Source organism: Heliangelus exortis, chromosome 3, assembly GCF_036169615.1.
Source record: "Heliangelus exortis chromosome 3, bHelExo1.hap1, whole genome shotgun sequence".
NCBI lineage: Eukaryota > Metazoa > Chordata > Aves > Apodiformes > Trochilidae > Heliangelus > Heliangelus exortis.
Genome location: NC_092424.1, coordinates 30,860,033 through 30,879,709, shown reverse-complemented (window position 1 = coordinate 30,879,709; position 19,677 = coordinate 30,860,033). Strand labels below are relative to the sequence as shown.

The 19,677-nt window shown below is 40.3% G+C and overlaps 1 protein-coding gene across 1 annotated transcript in view; it reads left to right on the top strand.

Annotated features, from left to right (window-relative positions):
* ALK (ALK receptor tyrosine kinase) overlaps positions 1–19,677 on the top strand; it is a 319,245-nt gene that overhangs the window by 192,977 nt on the left and 106,591 nt on the right. Inside the window, exon 5 of the mRNA XM_071739847.1 lies at positions 10,456–10,583. Coding sequence (XP_071595948.1) covers positions 10,456–10,583 — 128 coding nt within the window. The remainder of the gene's footprint in view (positions 1–10,455; positions 10,584–19,677) is intronic.

The window sequence follows — 19,677 nt, the reverse complement described above, 5'->3', positions numbered from 1 at the left end:
CTGCCCTTAACAGGGTTTCATTCTCAAAAATCAGATTTTTCACTCCCTTTATTGTGCTGCAAGTGGATTTTGATGTGAGATACTGTGATGCAGCTGCTATTATTGCTGTTTGGTTTTGTAAGTCACGAAAGTTTGCTGAACGTTTTTTCCAAAGAGATAAGCTAAGTCCTTGCTGACAGATACTGCATTTTCCTCCCAGGCATACTGTGGTAAGTGTTGGCAACAATATGAGGGTTTTAGGTGGAAGAGAGCCTGGACCTGGAGAAATAAAATCACACTGTAATTCAACTTAGGCATGAAAAGTCTGTTAAATCCCAGAGGTTTGGGGGTTTGAGGTTTTGTCTGTTTGTTTGTTCAGTTGGTTGTGGGTTTTGGTTGGTTGGCTGGTTTTTTGGGGGGGGTTATTTTGTTTTGTGAAGAATGGAGACGAGGGGGCAAAACACAGTTTGTATTCAAAGAGCTTTTTTCTTAAGGGGAGAAAGTAGTTTGAAGTGCTTCTCTCCCCTCAACCTCCTGTCAATGACTGCTTAAAGTGTACAGGCTGAATCATGGCCTAGCAGGGGCCATGCAGCTCTTCATTTCCCATATCCCAGCTCAGGTGCATTGAGCCCTTATTTACTGTATATAAGGCAAAAGCATTTAGGAGCTGGTTCATTTGCTACTTCTTTTCCTATTCTTCTCATATGTTGCAGACTTTTGCTTTCAGAATGGACTCTAAATGTGAGAAAACAGTGGCCTTATCAGAGCCAGACTGAGATTGTGTTCTGCATTAAATTTATTGTAGGTGCCTGTGCAAACCAAGAGTGTACTGTACTGAAGATGTAGATGGCAACACAGATGTCAGGCTGACTGATGCCTCAGAAATTAACTTTACCTTCCAGATGCAGATAGATCCCTGGAGAATAGTCACAAAGATGGTAGCTGTACTTGGGTTATCAAGACTGAAGTCCCAAAGCTTGCTGTAATCAAGCCTTTTGAAACCATTCTTTAGCAAGACAAAAAGCATCCAATGTCTGTGTTAATTGGGTTCAAAATAATTTATCCATGAAGACAGACAGGTGCAGAATGCTTGCACTATGCCTGGCTTGAGATTTTAATTGAGAGTTCTAGCACATTTATTTTTTTAATTCACTACCTGTAAGAGAGCATCCTGAATTGTATTTGCAATTAATTAGTACTGTAATTACCTAGATAAGCATTCAAAATAGCATATAAAGCATTAGTGTATTGATTAGATTTAATCATGAGTGTGCTCCTTCTGAATCTACAAGCTACATGCTGCATGAACAGCCAAAGAGTGTCTAAACTATAAATATCTCTTGGAAATTAAGTTTCCATGAAAACTAGCTTATGGCTTAAAACTGGGTAACTATATGTGAAAGAAAAGGTGGGGACCAAAACCTGGCACCTGGCAAACAGGATCAGGGGTGTCAGCATTAAATGTGTAGGTTACAGAGAAGTACTTGGGCTTGTTCAGGATCTAACACTTAACCCTTGCAGGGCTGTACGAGGCCCAAGGTTGTTTCCTTCATGTTAAGGAGTGTGAATGAATATACAGAAGGTCATTTGAAAATTCAGCTTTGTACTGTGTCCATGTTCTCTCAGCAGCATTTCCTGTTCTGGAGAAGAGCAATAAAAACATCATAACAGAAATGCTGGATGTTGCCTAGGCTTTCTTTAAGCAACAAACTTTCTCTGGATAATATATCCAGTTCTAAATCCTAAAAATATTTGGATCTAGGATTTTGAGCTACTCTGTCAATGAAGATGATGGTTTTAGTAGTTTGCATTGAAATCTATGTGTATTGTAGATTACCTGAGCCAAATTCTTTCTTACTGTAACTTCAGAGAAGATGCTATTGGGTGGATCTGCCCTGCTATATCAAGACACAAAGCAGTGCCTAGACAGTAGAATGTAGTGTGTTGCTTTACAGCACAAAGGGCTAAATTAATATGTTAAATTGTGGTCTTCTTTATTGCTTGAGGTTGTAACTAGAGAAGTCATTGCGGTTATTATGGACAATGTTGTGGTTAAAAATAAGTTTTTATGTTGAAGGCTGTACAGAGATGATAGCTATGTGCACAGGAAGTGATTCTTTGTCCTTGCAGTTGGCAGCTTACCAGTCTGATTCATCACAGTGTCAAGTGCTTGGAGGTTATGCAGAGGATAACAGGAGCAATCTGATATCTGCTGCTCTATGCTTTTGGGACCTAAGTTTCAAAGAATTTTACAATGGTTGAGGTTGGAAGGGACCTCTGAGATTGACTAGTCTGACTTCCTGATCAAGGCAGGGTCACCCAAGAGCCATATCCAGACAGGTTTTGAGTATCCTCAAGGCTGGAGACTCCGTAAATTTTCTAGGCAACTTGTTCCAACATTTAATCATCCTTTGAGTAAGCAAATTTTCTTGTGTTTATATGGAATTTCTTATCTTTCAATCCAAGCAAATGTGCCTTGCACTTTTCTGAAAAGATCCTTCCTGAATCTTCTTCAGCCTAAACAATCCAATTTTCCAAACCTCTTCTATGTTGAATGCTCAGGTTCCTTAATCATCTCTGTGGCTGTTTGCTGGGCTCTCTTCAGAAAGTCTGTCTCTTTCTTGTGCTGGACAGTCCAGCACTTGACTCAGTGCACCAAATGTTTCTCCCCATTGCTGAACAGAGTGAAGAAGCATCTCTTTGCTCTGCTTTTCCCAGTGCAGCCATGGAATCTACTGGCCTTCCTTGTCATTGAGGACACATTGCTAGCTTATGTTCAATGTTTTTTTTTCCCCCAGGACCCACAGGTTGTCTTCTGCAAAGCTGTTTTCCAGCCTGTGCTGGTGCATGGAGCTGTTCCTTCCAAGAAGCAGCATTTTGCATTTTCCTTTGTTGAACTTCATGGAAATTTCAGCCTGTAAAGGCCACTCTCAGTAGCAGCCCAACCATACAGTATAGCAAACATTCTTCCAAATCTGGCCAAAACCTTGCTGATGGTGCAGCCCGTCCCATTATCCAGGTCATTAATGAAGACAGAAAATGTTATTAGCCTACTATGGGCCCAGACATGTAACACTAGTGACTGGCTCCTGGTTGGACTTTCTGTGACTGATGGTAACATTCTTTAAGCCTTGCACTTGAGCCAGTTTTCAATTTGTACTTCCATCAGTTTCTTGGTGAGGATGGAATGGGAAACAGCACTGAAAACCTTACTAAGGTCAAGATTCATTTCTCCCTCATCCACCAAGCTTATCATTTCAGCATGGAAAACTATCAATCTGGTTAAACATGATTTCAATATAAAGAGTTTCTCCACATTGTATTTCCCCATTTATCTCAAAAGATGACTGAAGTAGCTTTTCTATTACCTTGCTAAAATGCATTCTAAAATTAGTTTTGTAAAATGTAGGCTACTAATATAAATTTAATACTGCTATTACTAATGCTTATCAGTTATGATGAAGTAGATCTTGCTGCTTCAAGGAAGCCTGTAGTACAGATCTGCCAAAGAGTATGAGTCTGTTAAACACAGGGTGTTGTACGGAAAGCTCTGGAGATCAGAGTCAGATATCACAGAAATCAGAGTGTTAGGGCTTGGAAGGGACCTCAAGACATCATCAAATCCAACCCCCCTGCTAGAGAAGGACCACCTAGTGTAGGTGACATAGGAATGCATCTAGGTGAGTTTTGAATGTCCCCAGAGAAGGAGACTCCACAACCTCCCTGGGCAGCCTCTTCCAGTGTTTTGTCACCTTCACAGTGAAAAAGCTTTTTCTTATGTTTACACAGAACCGCCTATGCTCCAACTTGCTTCCATTACCCTTTGTCCTATCATTGGTCATCACTGAAAAGAGCCTGGCTCCATCCTCCTAACACTCACCCTTTACAAATATGTAAACATTAATGAGGTTGCCCCTCAGTCTCCTCCAAGCTGGAGAGCCCCAGTTCCCTCAGCCTTTCCTCATAAGGGAGATGTTCCACTCACTTCATTATATCTGTGGCTCTGTGCTAGACTCTCTCAAGTCCTTTCAGAACTGAGGGACCCAGAACTGGACACAATACTCCAAATGTGGCCTCAGCAGGGCAAAGGAGAACCTCTCTCAACCTACTAACAACACCCCTTCAGATACAACCCAAGATGCCATTGGCCTTCTTGGCCACAAGGGCACATTGTTGGCTCATTGTTGTCCTTCTGTTCAATAGAACTCCCAGGTCCCTTCGCTCTGTGCTGCACTCCAATAGCTCACCCCCCAGCCTATACTTACTGGTACCTGGGGTTGTTCTTTCACAGATGCAAGACTTTACACTTGCCCTTGTAATTCATTAAATTTCTCCCTGCCCAACAGTCCAGCCTGTCCAGGTCTCTGTAAAAGGCAGCCCAGCCTTCTGGGGTGCCAGCCACTCCTTTGAGTTTTGTGTGATCAGCAAACTTGCACTGATCCCTGGGGGACTCCACTAGTTATAGGTCTCCAGCTGGACTTCTATTCCACATATCCTGAGCTTGCTCATGAGGATGTTATGGGAGACTGTATCAAAAGCCCTGCTAAGGTCGAGCCAGACTACATCCACTGGTCTCCTTGCCTCCTAACCCTTTCAGTTACAGCATCATAGAAGGCTATCAGGTTAGTCAAGCATTATTTCCCCTTGGTAAATCCATGCTGACTACTCCTGATAACCTTCCTCTCTTCCATGTGCTTAGAGATGACCTCCAGAACAAGCTGCTCCATCATTTTTCCAGGGATGGAGCTGAGGCTGACTGGTCTGTAGTTGCCTGGATCTTCCTTCTTGCTCTTTCTGAAGATTGGAGTGACATTGGCTTTCCTCCAGTCCTCAGGCACCTCTCCTGTTTCCCATGATCTCTTGATAATGATAGAGAGTGGTAGGGTGATAACATCAGCCAGGTCTCTCAACACTTTTGGGTGCATCTCATCAGGACCCATAGCCATGTGTATATTCAATGTGCATAACTGATCTCTAACCCAGTCTTCACTGACCAGTGGTGAGTCTTCCCTCCACTGGGCTTTCTTTCTCGTGTCAAGGGTCTGAAGTTCACAAGTGCTGGTCACAGGAGTAAAGACTGAAGCAAAGAAGGTATTCAGCAACTCTGCCTTCTCTGCATCTGCTGTCATCAGGGCTCCTGCCCCATTCAGCAATGGGCCCACTGATATTTAAAAAGTGACCAAAAAGTGGTATTTAAAAACTGACCAACTTTCTTGGGCTCCCTTCCCTTCCAGAGTCTTAGCCCATGCAATCCTGCATTCCTTAGAGTACAAAGTAAGTCCTGCAGAAGTCGATGGTTGCCCTTCTTCTTCCATGTAAAATACTAAACTCCACCATGTCATGGTCACTGTCACCAAGGTATTTAAAACCTTAACATCCCCAACCAGACCTTCCTTATTCATTAATACAAGGTCCAGCAGTGCAACTCTCCTCAATGTTTCTTCAACTTTCTGCATCAGAAAGTTATCATCAATGCACTGCAAGAGCCTTTTGGACTGAATATGCCTGGATGTGTGGGCTTTTCCAACAAATGATTGAAGTCACCCAGAAGTACTAAGGAGTGTGATCTAGAGTCTACTTCTGGTTGACTGTAGAAGCCCTCATTGACATCTTTCTGGGTTGGTGGTGTATAGTAGACACTCACAACAATTTCACCCGCATTTGTATGTCCTTTAATTCTTACTCACAAGCTTTGAACCCCTTCCACCTCTCCCCCAAGTAGAACTCAGTACATTCCAGCTGTTCTCGCACCTGAAGAGCAACACCACCACCTCTCCTTGTTAGTCTGTCTTTCCTAAATAGTACATAGCCATCCATGACCACATTCCAGCCATAAGAGCTGTCCCACCATGTTTCAGTGACTGCAATTATATCATAGCCATGCAACCTAACACAGATCTCCAATTCCTCCTGATTATTCCCCATGCTCCGTGCATCAGTATATAAACATTTCAGAGAGGGAGTCAAGAAATTAGTTTTAGCTTTTGGTATCTGACCATCCCCAGCCACTTCCCTGGTTACTAACCTATTAGTGGGCCCTGTGGTTTTGCTGTCACATTTATGTCACATTCCCCAGCTTTAGTGGGGAGTCCCTATTCTGCCACAACACAATGGTAGAATTGACTGTTCCAAATTTGCCTGTGATTCTCTGTACTGACCCAGTAGCTATTTTTAGTGTCTCTGACAAATCCAACAGCTAGTGGCAAGGTGACCTGATAAGTGGATAAGGGAAAGGCAGTGGGTGTTGTCTACTGAGATTTTGTAAAGCCTTTGACAGTTTCCTACAGCCTTCTCTTGGAGAAATTCACTGTTCATGGCTTGGATGGGTGTAGTGGGTAAAAAACTGCCTGGATAGCTGGGCCCAAAGCATTGGGCTGGATGGAGTTCAATCCAGTTGGCAGCAGGTAACAAGTGGTGTTCCCCAGGACTCATTATTGGGACCAGGTCTCTTTAAAATCTTTATCAATGACATGGATGAGGGTATTGAGTGCACCCTCAGTAAGTTTGCAGATGACACCAAGTTGGGCAAGGGTATAAGATTCAACAAGGCTCAGTGCTGGATCTTGCACTTTGGTCACAATGGGGAAGAGTGGTGGCCTTGGCAGTGTGCTACATTAATGGTTGGACTTGATAATTTTAAAGGTGTTTTCCAACCAAAATGATTCTATTATTCTATTTTCGTGTCTCTGAAAAAAGAGGAAGATACTTGGGATTTCTTTTCACATGAATTGTTGAATTTCAGAAAACCTACTGTAGGAATTTATACCACAAAATATATTTTTTGAGTAATCTTGACTCGAGTCAGTTTGCCTTTTCCAGTCTTCAGTTGCCATGATAAAAAATACCTGCTTGGCAACAGCTCTGGGAGTTAATAAAGTTTCTGTGTTAAACTATGAGAGGTCTGAGAATTCAAAAGTAAAGTTATTGCACCAGTAACTCAGAAAAGCAATTCCTAAAACTCCTGAAACATTTATGCAGAGGGTTAGCAGTAGGACAGAAATGGAAATCATTGTTGAGAGCCACTGCATACTTGGAATTAAAATCCATCACTCTTCTGAAGCTGAGAACAATTTTCATGACATACAGCAGCTTCTATATTTCATAACCAAAATTAAATCTAGGGTTTGTTTTTTACTCTACTTGCAGGGAAGTTCAGATCCTCTAATCCCTACAATATACCTAAGTTGAGGTGACATCAAAAGAAATATCAAAACCATACAGAAGCTAGGCATTTAAAATACTCTCAGTGCTTTATTTTATTAAATTTCAGTAGAAGCAGATTTATCGATTTGAGGAAGTGGAACGGAAAAGGAGTGGCAGTGCCAACATCCCTTCTCAAGTGGAACCTTGAACTCAGAAATCAAAGGATGATATATGGAAATGAAAATAACTGTAAACAAAACAAAAAAAAAAAAGCTTAGCAGTTTAGTTTCACTCTTCTTGCTGGAAAAGGACAGAGAAGGAAACCTAGTAAATCATGAGTAAATCAAAAGCATCATTTGCTTTTATGAGTTTCAGTTTGAAGCGTGTTAGCTGTCAGCAGAGCCTTTATACAGCCCTTGGTTAGGACTTTTTTTTAGGTCCTTAACGTACCTGTTGGCAGCTTCCTTGAATGCTGGGAATTTTGTCATTGCAGAGAAACATAATGACACCATTGAGATAATAATGACACCTGATGAAATAAAAAGTATTTGTGTCTCTGGAGCAAAGACAAGTCTCCTAGCTGGTAGCAGTATAAGGTTTGTGATTTGGGATTGATCCATTCTGGTAGCAGGTACAAACGATGGTTGATTGGTGCAAATGTTGTTATATGTCATAGAATCATACAAACATTAAGATTAGAAAAGACCTCTAAGATAAGCAAGTTCAACCATCAACTCAACATCACCATGCCAACTCAACCCTGACCTGAAGTGCTATGTCCACCTATTTTTTTAACAGTTCCAGGGATGGTGACCACCACTTCCCTGAGCAGCCCATTCCAGTGCCTGACCACTCTTTCAGTAAAAACTTTTTTCCTAATATCCAATCTAAACCTCCTCTGGCACAGCTTGAGGCTGTTTCCTCTCATCATATCATGTGGGAGAAGAGACTGTGTCCCACTTCACTACAGTCGTCTTTCATGCAGTTGTAGAAATCAGTAAGGCCTCCCCTCAGCTCCCTCTTCTCTGAACTAAACAATCCCAATGCTCTCAGCCACTCCTCTTAAGACTTGTACTTCAGACCCTTCTCCAGCTTCATTGCTCTTCTCTGGACTGACTCCAGCACCTCAATGAACTTTTCTGGTGAGGAACCCAGAACTGAACATAGTATTCAAGGTGCAGCCTCACCAGTGCTGAGTACAGGGTAACAATCACATCCATAGTCCTGCTGCCCACACTGTGATGCAGGCCAGGATGCTGTTCACTCTGCTGTCTCATATTCAGACAACTCTCAAACAGCACCCCCAGGTCCTTCTCTGCCAGGCAGCTTTCCAGCCACTCTTACCCAAGCCTGCAGCATTGCCTGGGGTTGTCATGACCAAAGTGCAGGATCCAGCGCTTGGCCTTGTTGAACCTCGTACAATTTACCTCAGCCCATTTGATCCAGCTTGTCCAGGTCCTGCTGTAGAGCCTTCTTACCCTCAGGTACATCAGCACTCCTGCCTAGCTTATCTATAAACTTATTGAAGCTGCACTCAATCCCCTCATCCAGATCATTAATGAAGATATTAAACATGACTGGTCCCAAAACTGAGCCCTTGCTTTCAGAAGTGAATCTTAACTTGATAACATCTTAATTTTAGCATTGTTCTGGAGAATGAGGTTGTTGTTATGGATGCCATATTTACTGTGTGGTTTTATTTAGAACATATGTGCCAGTGGGTTACCTCCGTCAAGAAAACATGTTCTTATGTACAGCCTGAGTACAGGAATAAACCTGTACACCAGGAGGTGACAGGGGTATTTGAAATACTTATATTTTTGTAAGAGCAATGAAAAATGTGTTGCACCTGACCCACTACGTCAGCTAGAAATACTTACGGTCTTCCTCAAAAACGCTTAATATTGGCCTTCAAAAGCATTTTAAGTAAGTAAGCAGAAACTGTAAAGATTATTTCCTAATAGGCTTTATTAGACCTTCATTGTCTTGTTTCACAAGTTATAGTTCGCTACAAAGATGTGATTTTTTTTCCTTAGTCTGCTTTTTTTACTGTAACAGAAGAGATACATGGAAACCGGGTTAGTGGTGGTCTTTTTCCTGTTTTACAGAATCCCTTGTTTCTGATCATGTTTATGGTTAGCAAGTAGGCATTTGAATAAACTGGGGTGAAAGGGGTGAACTCTGTATCACTGCTAAATTAACACATGGCTCCTGGGAAGCAGCACTTCACAAGTGGTGCCAACAAGTGGTTTTACTGGCAGCTTGTCCCCAAGGATGAAAGATGAAATGGGCCAGAGCATGTTATCATGGAAAAATTTTATTCCTCAAAGTTTTCCTTCCCGATTAGAATTCCAGTATATTGTGGAATAGATACTTACATTTTTACTGTCTAACTTTATATCTGTCTTGCTGGATACAGAACATCAGAAAGTCAAACCAGAGGTGATGTATAAGAGCTGTAGGTCTAGGAGTAGCTCTTGTGCTGGCTGGCATGGTGTTTCAGGTGGAGCAGCAGACCCATATGATCAGAAGGGAGGAAATGGACATAAAAGACAGCCAGGCCTTGATGTTTCCTAGTATCTCAAACAGTAAATTAAGCTTACAGAGACTTTTTGTTCTAATTTACTCTTGGCAACAAGCAGACTAATTTGAAACACTCTAGGAATGTGGATGTTAGTCATCAGGGCTGCTAATCCAGTTCCTTAGTTCCATGATTTACTTGGTGGGAATTTTGTTTATTTGTTTGGAATGTCAAAGGGAGAAAGTGTGAGGAGAAAAGGCGTGTCTTCATTGTAGTGTTTCGTGCACTTGTTCCAGCCAGCCACATTAGAAGAAAACTCTTCCTTCATCAGTGATGCAGTGCTGGGAATTCTTTTGATTGCACAAACCCTAGAGACTGGCTTATTGCCTGGGTGACTAAAAGATTTTGCAGGTGAGATGGTAGAGTGATATTTAGAGAGGGTGTGCATGTGAACTAAAGATTTCACTGTTTGTTTTGCAAAGGAAGTCAGGTTGCTTTGAATCACCAGGAAGACATTGGTGAGGAATTTGGGAGGACAGAAGTGTGACTGAAGAGAGCAATAAGCTACTATTTAGCTGGATTTTCCACATCTTACCTGACTGGAAACCCTGGTTCTTAGAATCTTGTTTCTGCAAAGTCTATGGAGGGAAAAGCCCATGGGGCACCATGAAGGGAATGAGGGCTGGGGTAGGAGGCACAGTATGACACTATGACAGCAGGCACAGGTGGAGCTGCTGCTCTGGGGTATTTGATCCTTGTAATCTTTCTTACTGCTCTTGTTTTTCTTTTCTCTTGCTATATGGTGCGACCAGCTGGGTGTTGCTTCAAAGGAGAGTTGGTCATCTAGAGAAACCATTTCGGATCTCACTGGAGTACCTTGCTAATGGGAACAAGAGCATAGCTGCTGTGGATTCTTTTGCAATGAAGAACTGCAGTACAGGTAACGTGTTTTCTTGCTTTTAGCTCATGGTCTTTTGATGCCTTTTTGGAGGGGAGCATGATTTCTGGCTGCTAAGAACATTCACAGAATCAAAGCTCCTTGTCAAATCAACCATTTAGATAGGGAAGAATTTTTTTAATATTCCCATACAAGTTTTTAACATCTTGAAGGAAAGCGCTTTTTATTCTTTTTTCCCCTTTGGAAAATGCTTCTAGGAAAATTTCATTTTGGAGAACCAAAACAGTATTCATCCTGGCTCTGCAAATTCCTATCCTGACAACTTCACTTTCTGCAGCAGAAACAGCAACAGATGAATGGTTCAGGACAGATAGCTTGGAAGTTACCTTTTTGATGTTCCTGGTAACAAATTTCAGGGTTGTTAATTTTAAACAACTGTGGAAAACTTGGTTCTCATGAAGTCTGTCTGTCTCTGGCAATGTTCCAAAACAGTTACTACACTAATAGCTTAATGTAGTGCATGGAATTTTAATAATGGGCAAACTTAGCGGGTATTTTTTTTAAAATACAAGCTCTGTTATCAATTCAAGTATGTAAATTTAGTGCTTCATGCCAGAAGCAGCTGCATTTTAGGATGTCAACTAGCTGCATGTCAGGTTTATGGAGCTTGTGAATCATACTGAAATCTTTAGATGCCATCTCAGAAAAGATGATTATTTATAGCATTTAACACATTACCTTTTGTCCATTTTATTTTTTAGAGTACTGATGAGTTGAGTTGCATGTCCTTATTTTCAGCCTGCCTGGGGCAGGGAAATCTGCTGGAGAATATACATTATTTTGTTATTTACATTGCTCTGTACAAAGGCCACTAGTATTGAGGGGCCTGTTGCACTGTCCATATATAAGGGTGATCTCTAACTCTAACAAGGAACAGTGTTGATGTATGGAACACATCTTGGGATCTCCCTAAGACTGAAAAAAAAGTATGGCAAATCCTCCCCCCCAAAAAAGCGAATGTCATTCAACTCCACAGTGCTTTGGGAATTCATTGCAACACATTTTATAACAGACTAGAGATCACAGAATCATAGAAAGTTAGGGGTTGGAAGGGACCTTGAAAGATCATCCAGTCCAACACCCCTGCCAGAGCAGGGTCACCTTTAGCAGGTCACACAGGAACACATCCAGGTGGGTTTTGAATGTCCCCAGAGAAGGAAACTCCACAACCTCCCTGGGCAGCCTATTCCAGTGTTTTGTCACCTTCACAGTGAAAAAGCTTTTTCTTATGTTTACACAGAACTGCCTATGCTCCAGTTTATAACCATTGCCCCTTGTTCTATTGTTAGTCACCCCTGAGAAAAGCTTGACTCCATCCTGACACTCATCCCTTACATACTTATTGATGAGGTCACCCCTCATTCTCCTCTTCTCCGAGCTGAAGAGCCCCAGCTCCCTCAGCCTTTCCTCACAAGGGAGATGTTCCACTCCCTTCATCATCTTGGTCGCTCTGCGCTGGACTCTCTCAAGCAGTTCATGATCCTTCTGGAACTGAGGGGCCCAGAACTGGACACAATATTCCAGACGCAGCTTCACCAGGGCAGAGTAGAGGGGGAGGAGAACCTCTCTTGACCTACTAGCCACCCCCCTTCTAATGCACCCCAGGATGCCATTGGCCTTCTTGGCCACAAGGGCACATTGTTGGCTCTTGGCCATCCTTCTGTTCACTAGAACTCCCAGGTCCCTTTCCTCTGTGCTGCTCTCCAACAGCTCAGTCCCCAACCCATACTGGTACCTGGGGTTGTTCTTTCCCAGATGCAAGACTTTACACTTGCCCTTGTTGTAATACATTATATTTCTCTCTGCCCAACTCTCCAGCCTGTCCAGGTACCTCTGAATGGCAGCACATATTTGTAGCAATTGGCTGCTCCCCTACTCTGCTTACAGGACACAGTGTGTGAATGACACCAAGGAGGGAAGAAAACCCCTTGTGCTTTTTTCAGTTGGTTGAAACCAGTGCGCCTTTTGCCCACAGCTGACGATATGATTCTCTATGTCCCTTTACTAGAAAAGAAGGTGGGGATGAGTAGCTGAGGCACCTTAGGCTTGGAGGAAATAAGGAAAGCAATAAGAAGAGATCAATCTAAATCTAATTTTTCTATGGAAAAGATGAAATTTCCAGTGCATTTGAACTGAAAAAAACCACCCCAACAACAACAACCTGTTTGATATTGAATGACAATTAAAATAAATGCAGATAAAAATCCTAATTTTAAATTCTCAGTTTAAAAGTCCTGGATTCGTTTCTCATCTAAATAAAAATTGTTGAATTGAAACTTAACTCTATCGTTGCATTGTCTTAACTATACATTTTTCTTTCTTCATTCAACAGTGCAACACACTAGAAAATCAAAATTATTTGCCACTCAAATATCTTCACATTTCCCAATTCTCACCATATATTTGGCCTTGATTCAGTTAACTTGATAGAAAAAGAAAAACTCTTGCTGATTGAGTGGCTTCATTTAGTTTGAAGTTGTTGCATTTTTTTGGAGGACTGGTGGGGTTCGTTTTTTCATTTGGGTTGTTTTGGGTTTTATGAAATACTCATGATTGACCAAAACTGTATTTGATTCATCTCTTATCATTGCTGTAGTTCATCACCACCATTCTTCTCATGCACCTCATCCTCTGGCTTTAATTCTTTAAGGGCTTTTTAGCACTTGACGTGTGAAGTGTTGAGGTTTTTTTATGGAAATTTTTCCTGAACCATAGGATTAGGATCTGATCAGAAAGCCCATGCAGTCACTGTTTGGACTTCTATAGGTGTTGGATTATGACAGCTAACACATAGCGTTGCTCATCATTCTACAGCCAATTGAATTTCAATAACTAAGTTAGGTATCCAGAGGAAAAAAAAAAAAATTACAAATTGCAGAGAAAAAATATATTACTTCAATAATACCTGTTAAGAATTTGTTCCTTCTACAACTAAAGTAATTGGTACAGTGGCATTTTATAGTTGTTGGTAATTTCTAGTAATAAAAAGAGAGTTATCTTCCGAACTAATATATTGTCTTATTAATGATATTTAATGTGTTCCTTACAGATTTTTATTGCAGTTGTAAATTAATTAATTCCCTTACTTATTACAAAAAAGTCTTAATTAGAGCCCTTAGTTGTGAGCACAAGTAAATGACAAGACATTGTTTTACTTAGCAATGTTTGATTTACCAATTCTAAGTAACATTTAAAATAAGGGGTCAAATACTTCTAAAGTGTTTTCAAGGTTTAATGATGCTCTGAGGCTGTTTACAGCACTTATTTCAGACACTCAGCCTGTCCAAGAGTAAATTCTTAGCTTCCTACTTTTGAAGCTCAGTAAGCAACATAAAACGCATATTTATTTTGAAGGGATTAAATTAATGCTTCTGTCTACTCAGCATTAGCTTTTTTCAGTAGATACTAAAAGTACATAGAAGTACAGTCATTGCCTTCAGAGCTGGTAAGTAGTTCTGTAATGATCTCATGTTTGTAATACATATGCACTTTTCTGAAAGTTGAAATTAAGGTTGTACTGAAAACAAAATCCTTGATCTGCAACAGAGGACATCTCAAGAAAGGAAAACGTTTGAAGACCTAGAGGTGATTTTACTGGAAAATGAGATAGTGAAGGAAGAGTTAAAGTATGGGCTTGCAACATGCATAAAGAAATATGAACAACTGCCAGATATAATTTTTCATTATTCCGTTTGCTAAGTAGTCTAGCAACAGACTTATGAATCAACTGCAGGAAATCAGTAAGGGATTTCTCCAAACAATGTGACTTATGTATCTGAATCATTACTGAAATTATGGTTTTGTGTATTGAGACAAAACATGAATATGAATTGTTTCAGTTTTCCCAGGTATGCTCACTTTCTGCACTTTGTCTTATAGATTCATTCACTGACAGGATGTTGTGTTTAACTGAACTTAATGAAATACCAATCAGTCCCTTCTTAAAATGAATTCTTTATGCTTCCCACTGGAAAATTGGTTAGAAAAGCTGACCTCTTTCACACTGGGAAAAGAAATAGTATCAGCATACCTGATAGAATCATTGAACTGGCAGAGACCTCAGAATATCATCTGGTCCAACCATTCTTGGGAAAGGGATCTTAGATGAAATTATCCAGCTGCATCTTGAATCTCCAGTGGTGGGGGCTCCACCACATCACTGCAAGTGATGGTTCTTACTGTAAAAAATTCAAACATGGGTTTCTAATTGAAGTCCCACACAGAAGACTGACACAGTTACAGCTAATTTAGACATTAATACGTAATTCATAAAAAATTGTATATAACTTTCAAGTATGTTTCACTTCTGTAAAATTGCAAGATATTTACAGAAGTTTTATGAAGCAATTAACTTAATTGTGTCAATTTTTTCTATTCATACTTGCTTAGTTGTAATTATGGAACTGTGGAAAGAGGACACACACCTTCAGTGAAAATGTGTCATTTTATATGGTCTGGAGATCCACCACTGCCCAGAAATTCAGGGAAATAGGTGCACACAAAGATGAGAAGAGTTTGTATTGTGTTGCTGTTAAAAAACTAAAAAATAGACAAGATCTAAAAGAAAAAAAAAAAAAATAGTCTTAAACTTCAGAAATAGTTGTCCCTTCTGAGGTTTAAGGACAAACATTTTTACCACAATACTTACTGGGCCTATCCCAGTAAGCTAGAGAATTTCCAGTGGTATTAATTTCAAGGTTAAAGATGCCAAGCCAGGGCATAGATCCAGAGTTAACTGAAGTCAATGGGACTCATTCAGCATATTTGGATTATGTTCTGAATACACGTAATTTAATAAAGAAAGAAAGAAAGAAATAGAGCTAAGCAGATTGGCTGCATCTGCCTTGGAGTTACCTGTGCTGTTCATGCAGTTCCACTGAGCTGTTTTTCCTATGGGCCTAATTTCTCTGAGTAGGCATTTGGAGGAGCCTTAATATTTTAAGAATATCTACCTCCAAATGCTTTGGCAACCACCTTCCTCTCCATTCACCTCTGCCTTCCTCATGAGGAATCCTCATTGATTATTCTAACTTCAGGTTATGTGCAAAAAAAAATCATCTCTAACCTGTTAGTGGTTTAATCCTGTAGAGATCTTGTGTTGGAGAAAAAAACTGCTTTAAAGATTATTATGGCAGCTGTAGTGAAGGTATAAAGTAATTCCAGAGTGAAAATTATTTCAATTGTGGTTTGTGCCCACACAAGTAAAATTAATTTAATGTATTTGTTATAGGGCTGATCTTTGTTTTCATTTCTCATTTTTATCTTTTTTTTTTTTAATTAAGTTTTAGTAAGGCTAGGAATTTAGTCTTGATATTGTTTCTAGAGAAGGCACAGTATCTCTACTAGTAACTTCTTACAGTAATTAACTGGTGACTATGCATTTCTTTTATTGACTGTGAACATCTACTTCTTGTGAAGCCAGATTTAGAAGGTTATGCTAAATAATTTAATCTATTTAGAACGACAGTGTACTCACCAAAGAGAGGGAAAGATGAACCTGAATATCTAGGTCATTTGGTTTTCATAGGTCTGTAACACCTATGACATGGTATGTTGGTAAATGGGACCTAATGTCCTATTATTTTATTTACTAATCAATTGATAATATATTTGGGTTTTCAAGATAGGAGGAGGGAGGAATAAAGGAATGTTCAGATGGTGCAATAATGCTCATAAAGATGATCTTTAGGGTTGTTGCGTTCATACAGGAAGTAGGAAGGCTGGAGTCTGCCACAGCAAGGACTGAATATGGGTGCTTCTTAGACAAAGTTACTGTCTTACCAGGGTAGGCAGGTCCATCTACTCTAATTCCAAAAAGGGTGGGTGATTTGGTTTAAGAAAAAGAACTGGGAAATCTCAGCCTTTGAAATCAAAAGTTTTAATAATAGTCGAAAAAGAACAACCTACTCATAAGCAGTGCTGGAAACTGATGGAGGCACAGTGCAAATTTCTCAGTTCTCCTGCAAATGTTGGGAGTTGTGGGTCTTAAGTACTTTTTTAACAGCTTGAAAAATTGGCCAATACATTATCTTTTTAATGCTGTATATGATTTTTATCCTGACCTTCTCCCTTAATTAAGGCCTATTTCAACAGGGGAGCCATTGATTCAGTGAAAGAAAATGAACTCTGTAATCTTCTTTCCCCAAATTGAACTTATTTTATTACTATTAATTGCTGCCACTTAGTTCTTGTGATATTTTAACTGCTTGGATTTATTGGAATTTATTGGATTTATTGAAACAATCATAGGATTCACTATTATCACTTGAGAAATGAGGAAGACAACGATGATTTACAGATGACCCAATGATTTTAAACCACTATTACTCCAGACTCAGAGATTTATGCAAGTTGATTCCATTGTTTTAGTAGATGACAGTCTATCTCTCCCTTCCTCTCTCCCCCACATTTTCAAAAGACTTCTAGCTAGTAAGAGAGGGCGTGCAGAACCTTGATTTTGCTAAAACAAAGTTGGGGTAGTTTTTTTCTGAGCTTTGTTTTAGATAGATCCATGAAATTCCCTGTTAGCTGTGGGAAAGGTTTTTGATTTAAACAGGACTGATGTTTGAAGATACTGAGACCTGGCTATGTAACTAGATTCACATTTGTGAAGAATTCCAGTGATCTTTAAGAAGAGGTGAGACACAGTGGGAAAACTTAGAAAGTCAGAACAGAAGAGGTAGATAATCAAGCAAAGAGAGGAGTCAGGCACCATGAGCAAAAGAATAAATAAGAGAAGGAGAGATGAGGAAAGAAGAGATGGTGATTAACCAGTAATACTGAAAATAAATGACAGGGTATCAGGAAGGAATAAGTGATCTAAATAGTGGAAATTATTAAAGAGTTCCACCAGTTAGACAGTAATTGAATAAACATTTACAATCCAAATAATTGACTAAGTAATCATATTTAATCTGATAGCCATGCAGTCAACCAGAGTGAACAAAAGTAAAGGATAATCTGTTGAGCCAGCAAAGAAACTAAGTGAGACTGGAGGAAAATTCATGAATTGTGAAAATTTAATGAAATACAAAAGGATTAATCAATTAACGTTTTAAATTATCAAAGTCAAAGATAAATGTGTGGATGTCCAGGTGGAAGGTTGTCCCATTTTCTGACACGACTCAAAAAGGCCCAAAGAGTACTGGTGAGCAAAGTTGTGTTTGGAAGATGAAAAACAAGAATGAGGAAAGGATGGGACAAGAAGGAAAGGTTATTTATGTGCACTTCCAGGTTGTGGAAGGCAAAGTAATGTTTGCAGCAAGAACCTTGTTTTTCAAAAGCCTGCATAGGTGTCATACACACAAATGCTGGATTCTGAGGTACCACTGCTCTGTAGTAATGCAACACACAAAATATAGACAAATGGTCTAATTCCTCCTATTTCTTTACCACGTTGAAGACCTCCATAGATTTTGGCTTGGGGCACTTCAGCACCTCAGAGATTATCTTCTGATGTTCACCCTTTTTGAACTGCCTGGGAGGTCTCTTTGCACATCTGCTCCTGTCTTGCTGTAAGTCCATCTCTTTGCTTTTCTTGTCCAAAATCTTCCTCTTTCTGCCTCAGGGAGTACTGCTTCCTTTGTCCTGCTGTTCTGTTTCTCCATTTCCTACTGCAGACAGTTTTCTTAGAAAACAAATTGCTGCACCAGATCACAGACATTGTTCAATAATTCTGCACTGTATCTAGCCTAGGACAGTTGTTGCATGTTGGTGTCACGGTTTAACACTGGCCCGGCAATTAAACCGAGTGACAGACGCTCTCTATTAATCTCTCTCTCCTCCCTGATAAGAAAGGAGAGAGAATAAGGGAGAGAGACTTATGGGTTGGAAACTAAACTACATAACTTTAATGAAACAGTAATGATAAATAGGAAAAATTACTAAATATATACAAATATACAAGAAAATGGATACCACATTCCTCCCCCCTTTCCCCCAGTAGCTCTCACGTCACCACCGAGGCTGCAGGGCAGCCCTGGGAAAGTCCAGGCTGGACTCCTGGAGTTGGCAGCAGTTGGGAACTGGAGGCAGGAACACACAGATATGGGCTGGCACGGATCAGAACCACAGGCAGACGAACGGACGGGATCCTTCCAGGATGCCAGGGGAAGGAAGGGAGGCAGGAAGGGCAGGCAGCTGGAAGCTGGAAGCAGGAAATCAATGGCTTGGCCCTCATGATCCCTCAAATTTATACTGAGGATGACGTATATGGGATGGAATACTCTGTTTGGTCAATTCTGGCATCTATCTTGTCCGTTCCTCCCCAAAGGAGGGATGCAGGTGGGACCTCTTTATCCTCCTGGAGGGTAAAATGTTTTCCTCAGAGCTGAGCAGTGTCCTTGGCTCTGCATACCAGTCTCTAGCAGTAACTATAAACATCAAGTGTCATCAGTCCTAGAAGCAGACACTGTCTGAGAAACTTGCTGTTAATTTCAGCAAGTGCAACTACTTACAGGAGACTTAGCTGAAAGCAAAAGTACAAGACAGAAAATCACCTTTATCCTGGCCCAGACCAGGACAGTTGGTGCTAGCACTGATGCATACAGTGAAGTAGACTCACTGCAATGGAACAACTAAAAGCAAAAAAAAAACCCCATGCCTTGTAGTTCCAAGTCAAATCCATAATAAATGAATAGAAATGCCAACTGACTGAACCCAATGCATCAATTTTCCCTGAAAAATTTAAGAGCCTGTAATGGAACCAAAATTTTCTGAAAAGGAGTGCATGCCCTGTCAACAAATGAGGTTCCTTCATGATGTATTTGGAAACTTAAAACCAGTAGCTGCACATCAGAATCTCAGTGTAGATCATTAAACCTGTATGTTGTGATTTTTTTTTATTTTTTTTTTTTTTTTTTTCTGCTTTAAAGTCAAGAAATGATGGGGAGAGGAACTTTGAAAAGCTGCCAAGTGACTTAAGAGCACAAATTAATGGGAACAGTGCTCCTTAATGCCCCAAAAATTTTCAAAAATGCCATCATTACTGAATTGCACTGAGGCATGCCTTCCACCTGTGAGTATGAGAAAGGACAGACTGTGCACTGTTCTTCTATGGAAGCAGTTTTACGGGGTA